The 10,943-nt window shown below is 41.5% G+C and overlaps 1 protein-coding gene across 1 annotated transcript; it reads right to left on the bottom strand.

Moving 5' to 3' along the window:
- Window positions 1-449: 449 nt before the first annotated feature.
- On the bottom strand, window positions 450-8,905 carry NICN1 (nicolin 1). The gene is made up of 6 exons (XM_003762249.4): window positions 8,606-8,905; window positions 6,375-6,542; window positions 4,611-4,724; window positions 3,048-3,119; window positions 2,408-2,515; window positions 450-2,328 (listed from the first exon to the last, which is right to left on the bottom strand). The coding sequence occupies exons 1-6, from the start codon at window positions 8,735-8,737 to the stop codon at window positions 2,287-2,289; spliced, it is 636 nt and encodes a 211-aa protein (XP_003762297.1). The 5' UTR covers window positions 8,738-8,905; the 3' UTR covers window positions 450-2,286.
- Window positions 8,906-10,943: the final 2,038 nt, after the last annotated feature.

Below are 10,943 nucleotides of genomic sequence, written 5' to 3'. Positions count from 1 at the left end.
GAAAAGCAATTATATTTGGAATCAAAAGACCTGAGATTGAAAACCGTAATCTGCATCTTATTGTGTGACTGTCAGCAAATCACTTAACCTCTCAGAAATAGCTTCCTCATCTATTAATACCCAGAAAGAGTCCTGCCTGCTTGAAGGACCAGAATGAGGATACCCTGGCAAGTCTGAAATCCTCTTTTCCATATGGAAGGAATGGATTTGCTTATCCTTGTAAGCTTAAGATACAATAGTTCTCAATTTTATTAAGAAATTTGTCAACTCATCCAAGCACATACAACAGGAGTGGTCTGCTCACCCCAAATGCATCTCTATCTCTTTGGCTTCCATATCTGGAAATAAACTAAACACGTTCCTGACTTCTAGGGTAATGCTCCAGCCACTGAAGGTCACTGAACTGTGGTGATAGTTGAACAAATAAGCCTCTGTGGAATGTAAAGGAACTTAGCTTTTTAAAGAGATCAAGCAGTACTTTTGATTGTGGTCAGGAGAAGGCATTTAGGGGGAAAATAGTTAAACTTTAATTCAAACAGGGGAATGATAGCCAAAGCAATTAACTCTTTACTCTCCATCAGAAACTTAAGCCTCGGTGGAATGTAAAGGAACTTAGCTTTTTAAAGAGATTATAAACAGTACTTTTGATTGTGGTCAGGAGAAGACATTTAGGGGGAAAATAGTTAAAACTTTAATTCAAACAGGGGAATGATAGCCAAAGCAATTAACTCTTTAGTCACTATCAGAAACTTCCAATTTTAAAATTTGTACCAGAGTACTAGTCTTTAGCCCACTATCCAAGTAGGAGCTGCACCACCACAATTCTGCAGCAGGAAAGAGATCTGGCAGGTTTCTGCTACCCACCTGCATGCACACAGTGGCCCATAATTTTCTTAATAGGAACGCCTTCTGCTGCTAGCACCTGTTCAGAACTTAGTCCCTGAACTCAATAGACTAATTCATATCTTGTCAAGTACTGAAGCATTATTAGTCATAAACTTTGCTGGGTACCAGAACAAATGGGGCAATATCTATATATCTATATTTAATCACATTTGGGAAGTTGGCTACCTATTCTAAGTAGAATACTCAAAAATGGTCCCTCTAGAAGCAAAGTACCAAGACGGCATGACACACAATTTTAATTACAGCAGGTATAGCGTCTGCTTGGCTCTGCATGAATTCAGCATCTGCTGGGTTAAGTCACAGTGGGGAGGGGGAAAGAGGGAAGAGGGCCGGAAGAAACAAACAAGAAAGAGGAAGAGGGGAGTAATCTATCCTAAGAGAATCCATCTAGCTCCAGTTTTCTCCTCTCTTTCCTCCAATCTGTGGCTTGTACATTCTAACTAGGAAAAGAGATGTTGCTTTGTAATTGACAACCTGCAGGATCTCCGGAGATGGAGTGGGATTGTAGTCTGTTCAAAGAATGAAATGGGGGCTTCTCTCCCCAAGCACCTTGGGGCCTTCTATTTACTCTGGATGGTAATTTAGATAATGACTACTTTTTGGAGTTTCCTATGACTAAGACAGATTCCTGAAGCTTCCAAAGATCAAGACATTTAGTTCAGGTTTAGACTTAGGCCAGAGCCCGGTAAGAGGTAGAGAACTACCTCAAATTATGTCTTTTTTTAATGTACCTATATATATGTACATATTATCTTCTCCATTAGAATGTAAGCTCTTTGTGGGCAGTCTTTGTCTTCTGTCTTTGTATCCTTCAGCACCTAGCACAGTGTGGGACACACAGCAGGTTCTTAAAAATACTTTCTTGATTGAAAGACCTCATACTGTTGACAGGTATGTGAACAATAGTCATACGGCAGGATGAAGTTATCCCAAGCCCAAATGAGCTCAGGATCAGAAATAATAGGAAAACACAAGTTACCATTAAGGCAATACATAGGCAGGACTGTGACTATCCAGGGGTGGGAAAGGCTAGAAGGAACAGACCGTGTCAATACTATGCACACATTGCTTCTAAAGAAATAACATTGGTGAGTTTTTATGATGAAGCTGAGGCAGGGAAGGAGGGAAAGTTGGCATCTCAAGAGTTCAGGCTGAAGCCAGAGGACGGGAGAGTTTCCACCCAGAGCTTACATTCAAGCTGTTTATCAATACCAAGAAGTCTTAGCAGCTTCAACTAGAAGCAAAGAGGAGAATGATATTCTGGGAGCAGACAATGGACACTGAGCCTCTTTTGTTTGAGATGGCCTTGGTCCTCAGCAGAAATAAAAAATAATCATCTCAGTCATGAACAAAATCTGGAGGCCAAACAACCTTGAGGGTTCACGTGTAGGAGAGCAGGTTCAAGTCATAACAGCCATCCACCTGTAACACAAACAGAGCTAGTCAATCCTGGCCACGTAAGAGCTAGGGGGCTAAAAGCAGAGGCAGCTGGACAACTCACATCAAAGCGGCCAATACGAGCTGTTGTTCGGTTGGCTCGGATCATCTCAGTCAGCATCCACATCTGCTGAACCTCCGAAGAAACCTTATCTGGGTCAGGGAGGGCTTGCTAAAAAAACACAGCAATGACTTACTAGAAGAAGGGAGTGAAGATTGCTAGAATTAAACCCCTTCTACCTCTGTGGGACTTTCACAACCATGAGTAATAACCACAGCTTTTAAATAGGTCTAGAAGCAACAGCTAGCAGTCCAGAAGGAGGCAATAGGTCATGGATGGAGTAGGGTGGGGAGTGAGTGAGTCAGATGTATTCAATACAGATGTACAAACCATTTCCATCCCAACACCAGAACAGCCAGTCACTCCCCACTGTCATGACCCTTTTATTAGTGCCCTTCCTTTCACTGTGTTTCACAAACTTCAAGGTTTGCGGCATCAGGAAAAAGTGGACAGTGTTCCCAGTTTAGTTGTTATGGCATGTCCACCACAGTCAGATTCTTGAAGGAGGCCCAGCACCAGACCAATTCAATCTGACAAACTTGAACTGATAACTGGAAATACAAAGCTTTGACATAGGTACTACGAGGTCAAGGATGAGGGTGGGTGAGAGGAGCCAAAAAAATATATACAAAGGTGAACTTACCTGAAGGAGGAGAGCTGGTTGCTCATAGGGTGCTGGGTGGGAGAGCCACTTGGTAAAGGCTGATGAAGGGCTCTATTAGGTAACCATCATCAAAGAAGATGGAATTGGAGGAAGAAATGCAACATGTTCAGAACAGAATGTGTTCTCTTTTATTTCCATAGTCCTCCTAAATTTCCTTCTTTCTACAGAGAGTACCATTATTCTTCTAGTTACCCAAGTTCATCCATCTCCTTTTCTCCGTTCACATGGCCACTTAGTCTAGTTTGGATCTTCACACTTTTGGCCTGGACAATTATTGCCACTAGTTTCCTAATTGGTCTCCCTGCCTCAAAGCTGTCCCCTTTCTAATCTATCCTCCATAAAGTTGCCCAAATGATCTTCCTTTTAATGTCCAGGTCAGATGTCATTCCCCTCAAAAAACTCTAATGGTTATTACTTTAGGGATCAAATATAAACCTCTCTGTTGGACATTTATAACTCTTTACAAACTGAAGCCAACCTACCTGTGCGGACTTATTATATGCCTTACTCCCTTTAGATACTTCTTAGTTAAGCCAAACTGGCCATCCTGCTATTAATCACAAAAATCAGTCCATCCAGGCTTTTGAAAACACTATCCTCCATGCCTTACCTCTGATTTTTAGAATCATTAGCTGCCTTCAAAGTTTAGCTCTCATACTGCCTTACTAAAGACGGCCTTAGCTGTGGTGAAAGATCACCTTATCTTTTAAAAATACTGAAAATGTTTCCATGTTGCCTCCCCCAACAGAATACAAACTCTTTGAAGATAGAAATTGTTTCATTTGTTTCTTTGTATAGTCAGCTCCTAAGCTCAGTGCTGGCATGGAAAGGCCTAACTCTTTAAGAAGCTAACCTTCCCTCTTTTTCTAATTCAGCTTAACCATCATTCAATCCCTTTAAGGACTTAGAAGTGACAGAAGAGGGTTCTGCAGTCCTGGCTGCACACCAGAGGAGTCATATATATGCAAGAATCACACTGCCTTTGGGATACAATCCCACACACCAAACACCTCTCTTCCTGCCCAAATACTGAGGATTGTTGGAGTATTTCCAAATATCTGGTAAACAATTTGCTGCCCCATGGGACCCTTCATTGTCCCTTTCCTCACAGTTCTAACTTGGCTGCTATCTTTCATGCTCCTTTCATACACCCATGCTCTTCTGGCCCTTACTTTCCATGCTGCTGGTCAGCCCCAAAGGTAAATTTTACCTATTTTCACTTTCTAATAGACTGTGTGTTTAGACTGGGCCATATATACAGGCGGTATCTTACCTAGTACTTGCCCAAGAGATCTGGACACAGTAGGCATTTAATAAAAACTTGCTGAATAACTATCCAGGCCTTGACCCCAAAATTGAAGTTTACACCCACAGCTGTAAACACAAGAACTGATTGTCTCAATACACTCCACCCCCTGCTTTTTTTGGATGCTTATTGTTCCTTTTATAAGTTTAACATATACAGTCTAGCAAAAGTCTCAGAACAAGCATTATTCATCTTATCTGACAGTATTTTTCTTCAGTCATGGAAAAATCTCCCACCTGTGGTCCATGCTGAAAAAACTGTAAGTCCTCCAATGTGAAGTTGAGCCACAGTGGGGATGGCTGCCGCAGAATCAGGCGCAGCTCCAGCACCTTCTCCATGTCACACAGCATCTGCACAAAGGTAACCCCACCTCCATACCAGCATGTCATCCTTGGGACTCTTCCCAACCCTTAGGTATCAGGGAATAACCAGGGGAGCAAAGCCTTCACCCAAGCTCATGTTCTGAGTGGGAAAGAACTCCCTCCTGCCTAAAGGGGGAGATCTTGAGGACCTAAGATTTTGGGATTACAGCCTAGAAGGCCCTATCACTTGTCCTGTCAACAAGGTCCCCAAGTCCCTATATAAATGCCATATAATAGCTAACAAATTTATATTTATATATAACTAATGTGTTAGGCCCTGTACTAAATGCTTTATAATTACTATCTCATTTGATTCTCAAAGCAACCTTGAGAAGTAGGTGTTACAACTATCCCTCTTTTATAGTTGAGAAAAATGAAGCAGACCATGGTTAAATGACTTGCTCAGGGTCATACAAGTGGTATGTGTCTGAGGTGGATTTGCAATCAAGTTTTTTCCACCAGCACCACCTAGCTTCTTGGTTAATTGTCCTTCCTTCTTGAAGAGGAACAAAATGACATTTAGTTGGAGTCAAGTTACAGTGTGTCCGACCATGGCTGATCAGAACACAAGCTCAGAAGGCTCTATCAAAGGTAGGGCACAAATAGTCTATGTGAACATTTGGGGTTTGTAGATGTGTCTTAATTTGTGCATCTCACATTTCATTTGAGCTGCTGCAATTCTGCTTTGTTCATAGAACACAACATCTTTGACGTGAGCATGCCATGCTGGGAAGACTTTTGCCAGCCTTTCCCATGTCACACATCAATCCCAAAATTCTTCAGAGAGCAGTCTATATAAAATATGGGCCAAATATTCTCTGCTTGAATATCTATTTCCTTAAGTCCAGAAAAATTTCTAGAAAGTGAGAGGCACCATAGAAATCTAGCTTTGAGTTTTGAATTGGCCCAGTCTCTGGAAAACAATTTGGAACAATTATAGCACTACTAAGTTAACAACAAAGAGTTTTAAAAGATAGAGATGTGCCAAAAAATTATTCCAGAGGATAATTATAATTCATGCCTCCTACTTCTTGACGGAGGGGTGATAGAAAAGAGGTGAAAAATGAGACATACATTTTTGGATTTTGTTTGATTATGTCTATTGATTACAAATGAAGTTTATATTTTTGTTTTGGGGAATGGAAAACTGGGGGAAGGTTGATAATATTAGTTGTACAATAAAAGAAAAGTTGTACAAAAAAAGAAGATACTTTTTCAAAAGTATCAATGAAGTATTAAAAAAAAATTTCTCCAAGTAGAACAGAAAGAGGGGCTCAGAGGAAACGCAGACAAGTAGGACAATTTTGGAACTAATATCCTGAATAAATTATATATCTATAAAGAAAGCAGCTTTTTATAATGGAAACTTTTCATTTCCATGTACAATCTTTTTCTGTTCTTTGTATGTTGAAATGCTCATATTTGGGGGGCATTTATCAAGTATAAAATAATCAAATAATGCTACTTACTTTTTAAAAGACAGACATCTAGCCTCTAGATTTTCTTAGACCTTCACACTCCCTTAGTAAATATTTAACTTTGTTAAATGAGCTGTGCAGGGCAAGAAGTCAGGTCTCTCTCTTCTCCCCACAGCCCACTCCTCCCCTTAACTCCAATAGAGAAAGAGTTCTCACTGACCTGATGCTTGTATAGGGACACATAGTCCTGGGCCCCTTCCTCATTATGTGGATTGGGCATTAAACAGTAGTCTCGTAAACAGGTAATCCATTTGTTCGGGGAACCAGGCTGGCGCACACGGATACTCAAGAAGGCTGTGTAATAATTCTTAAAGGTGATTTCCTGTAACTGAAACACAAATAAGGGTTCCAGTTAGGGCTGGCACAATTTGGAATCAGACCAGGTCTACAAAAATTTTACTAAATGCTCTAATAATAAATATGATAAATACAGTGGACAAAACCAGGACAAGGCTTTGTGTGTCCAGGTAAACTTGAAAAGTTTATATATTCATACACAAGTTTGTGTCTTCAAGAAAAATGTTAAGCTTTCACAATAATATGCAACTTGGCTTCTTGAATACCTCAGTGGGTAAGGGTTTTCCTTTGGATTTCTTGTTGTTACAAGATACTGATGAAGTACACAGATTTTATTACCTCTCGATCCAATTACATGACTGGCCCACATCCTTTTCCCATCGTACATCTCTCTGATATCCTATTTGGCACGTCTTCTATATGATTCTTCATTAGTAGTTTGTTACAGCCTACTGTAGAGCACTGTGTATCTCTCTATTGTTCCATCTCTCCAAACTGTGATATGCTTATGACTCAGAGCCACACAACAGCAGCAGATGGATAATGATGTTTTAAAAAGATAGGCCTTTGTTCCAGGGAAACACCAGGAGTCTTTTAATGACTCAGCTTAGTCTCTTCTTCCTCTTCAATTCTGGGCCTCAGTCCATTATCCTTGCACAATATTTGTCCACATTATAAATACTAATAGATGGATTCTATGTATCATTTACACAATTTCTTATCAAAATCTGGTCAAGTCTTCTTTCATTTGGACCCTGCATTGGGGAGCCTCCATAAAGTGGCAAATATTTCTCTATTTTAAACTCCTTTTAATGTTAATAGGTGACTATCAAGCAAAATCATCTCTACTGAGCCATCTTTCAAACAATTTTCTATCATACTGACATGTGCTTTGGAATTGTTGGAGGGAAAATATAAAGGGTTTGAATTCTAAAGTACCATAGTCAATAAGCAGTCAAAAAATGCTCAAAGTGGGTGTAAATAGGCTTCAACAAATTACCAAAGAAATGTGCACGACCAGTAGCAGAATGGATACTCTTATCAAAGAGATGTATAACCAGGAAAAAGAGGTGGCTAGTCACGTCAAAGTTAACCTAGGGAAAGCCCCGAGCTCCACTGCAGCAAGGCTTTGTAGAAAGAGGTTGGGATTCTCCCTGTGCAACAAGAAAACTGTTTGGATCTGCACACATACATTGTATCTAGGATATACTAGGACATATTCAACATATATAGGACTGCTTGCCATCTAGGGGAGGGGGTGGAGGGTGGGAGGGAAAAATTGGAACAGAAGTGAGTGCAAGGGATAATGTTGTAAAAAAAAATTATCCAGGCATGGGTTCTGTCAATAATATAATATATTATTATTATATCTGCCATCTGCCATAATAATATCTGCCAATAATATATATATATAATAATATAATAAAAAAAAGAAAAAAGAGGTTGGAAGACACAGATTCAAATTCTACTTTTGACCCTCATTAGCTACCATGCAGTTCTCGACAGTTTACCTAACCTAATCTACTTTCCATCTTGTGAAGCTTACCCGATATACCCGGCTGCATGTTTAAAGCACGGCATGTGTCAGTTATTAGTTATTTTTATCAGCTCCGTTGATAGTAACCAACATAAATGTCAAAAGAACCAGAGAAAAGGCCTTCGGCGGTGTCCCTTCTGAGGAATTTAAAAAGGACATCGGGTGCAATGGGAGGGGTCCGAGTTCGCGTCCAAGAGATCACAGCTCCCCCAATTTCGTTGGGGGATGTGGTGGTTTTATTTAGCTCCCAAAGTCACTGTGAGCAAAGCCTCGGCCAAGGAGAAACTGAAAGGGGAAGGGGGTCTCATCTTCATCACGCACGCAGCTGGGCGGAGATCCAAGGGGCCATCCGGTCCAACGGTCTCATTCTACAGACAAACTGAGCCCCGGAGGCGGCAGGCGGCTTCTGCCCGCCCTCCTGGCACCGCACCGGCCGCCCGGGGCAGAGTGCGGGCCAGCCCCCGGAGCTGCAGAATCGGCTCATCTTTCTGGGAATACCTCCCTCCTCGGCCCCGCCCCAGCCCGGCCGCGGCCCAGCCCCTCGGGCCGGCGCTCACCTCAATGGGCCCGGCAGTGGGGAAGGTGACATCGATGACCAGGACGCCGGGCCGGCCCTGAACCGTCCGCACGTCGCCCACCTGCAGCGCCACAGCCCCCTTGATGTGACAGGGCACTTGCACCCGGGACATGGCGCCGGCGGCCGCTGCATAGAAGCCTTCTCTGGTCCGAGAATCCGGGGCTGGGAAAAACTACACCTCCCAGCAGACCCTGCAGCCTGACAGCAAACTGTCCTATCAGCATTCAGTAGCGTCCTAGTCTAAGCCGGAAGAGCCTCCGGAAGCTCCCTTTCAACCAATCACCGCTCCTCTCCTAACCTGGTAGCCCCGCCCCTGACTAGAATCTCAGAGTCGGACGGGGCAGAACCGGCAGGGATTCTCAACCGCTCCAGACCAACCGTCTAGTACGGCCAACGGCCATCGTCTTTCGGCCTTTAGGTCTCTCCCGCCCCCGTCTCCCACTCTCCCCGAAAATCCCTAATCCTGATGGAAAGAGAAAGTCGTGGTTTCTAGAGCCCTTGCAGTAGCGCTGCGCGTGCTGTGGAGACAGGCTCCGCAAGATACGTAGTAGAGGTCTACCACCGCTAGGTGGCGTAGTGAGGGAGCGGGTTCAAATGCTGCCCAGACGCTTCCCCAGGACGAGTCACGAAAGCCCACCCACCGTGAAGTTCTCTCATTCAAATGGGGATAATACTAGTAATATCACCCATTTCTCTCTTTTTTTTTTTTTTTTTTTTTTTTTAATTTTTATTTAATAGCCTTTTATTTACAGGATATATACATAGGTAACTTTACAGCATTAACAATTGCCAAACCTCTTGTTCCAATTTTTCACCTCTTACCCCCCCACCCCCTCCCCTAAATGTCAGGATGACCAGTAGATGTTAAAATATATTAAAATATAACTTAGATACCCAATAAGTATACATGACCAAAACATTATTTTGCTGTACAAAAAGAATCAGACTCTGAAATATTGTACAATTAGCTTGTGAAGGAAATCAAAAATGCAGGTGTGCATAAATATAGGGATTGGGAATTTAATGTAATGGTTTTTAGTCATCTCCCAGAGTTATTTTTCTGGGCATAGCTAGTTCAGTTCATTACTGCTCCATTAGAAATGATTTGGTTGATCTCGTTGCTGAGGATGGCCTGATCCATCAGAACTGGTCATCATCTAGTATTGTTGTAGAAGTATATAATGATCTCCTGGTCCTGCTCATTTCACTCAGCATCAGTTCGTGTAAGTCTCTCCAGGCCTTTCTGAAATCATCCTGTTGGTCATTTCTTACAGAACAGTAATATTAATATCACCCATTTCTCAAGTTAATTGTGAAGACTGAATGAGAAAGAGTTCTGCAAACCCTAAAGCAGTTAGATAAATTCTAACTACGATTATAGGAAAGAAACAAAATAAATCGCTCCACGGACACAAAGTTTAGTTTCACGAATTCTCCCTTCCACGCCCCCTCCCCACTTTTTATCTGTTGAGTCGCTTTTATTGTCTTAAGACACTTTGTCCACATTAATTTATTTCAATCAATCAAAAACCCCAACAAAACCCGTATTTATTATATATGCTAGGCTAGAGATAACAAAGGAGGCTGTCCCCAAGGAGCTCACAATTTTAAGCTAGGAGAAGCTTAAAATCATAGTCGTTTTATGTACAAGGAAACAAGTCCAAGAGAAGAAAAAGTACTTATGTAGTAGGTAACAGAAGGGAGATGTGAAGACAAAGCTGGCCCTCTGAATATAAATACAACACTGTCCTCTGCCCCACTCTGGATTGCTTCAAGGAACCATGTTTTCTTCAAAGAGAACTGAGTTTGTTCATATTCATTCTGTTTGGGGAACACTAATACCCATTCTATGGATGGATCAGTTTTTTTGGCCATTCCCAAATCTTTGTACCTACCGGTTGTTTCCTATTTACCACTAGTCTCTTAATATTTTGATATATGTCCATCTTTTTTTTTCTTTTAATAAAAATAAAATCATAATTTGATAAAGTTTATCTTTAGGATAAAGTCTCAACAGCAGAATCATAGCTAGTTAATTCTGCTCCTGGGCCAAGATTATGATACTGTACCCTTCTGACCTAATGACATGGCATTCTTAGAATAGTATTGAATATTTTATTTGTTTTTCTTTGTCTCCCTCAGCTTTGCTTGCCTCACCTTTGTTATAGCCATGCCTACGGTGAGATTAGTGGAGTCAAAGGTTTGTTTTCCTAGGTCAATTTGACAATGTTAAATTGCTTTCCAAAAAGTCTGAAACAGCCTAAGAGTTAAAAAATGTGGCAGAATGCCTGTTTCTCCATAGCAATGTTAACACTGAA

This window comes from Sarcophilus harrisii, chromosome 1 (genome assembly GCF_902635505.1).
Source record: "Sarcophilus harrisii chromosome 1, mSarHar1.11, whole genome shotgun sequence".
Lineage (NCBI taxonomy): Eukaryota > Metazoa > Chordata > Mammalia > Dasyuromorphia > Dasyuridae > Sarcophilus > Sarcophilus harrisii.
This window is presented reverse-complemented; position numbering and strand designations above follow the sequence as displayed.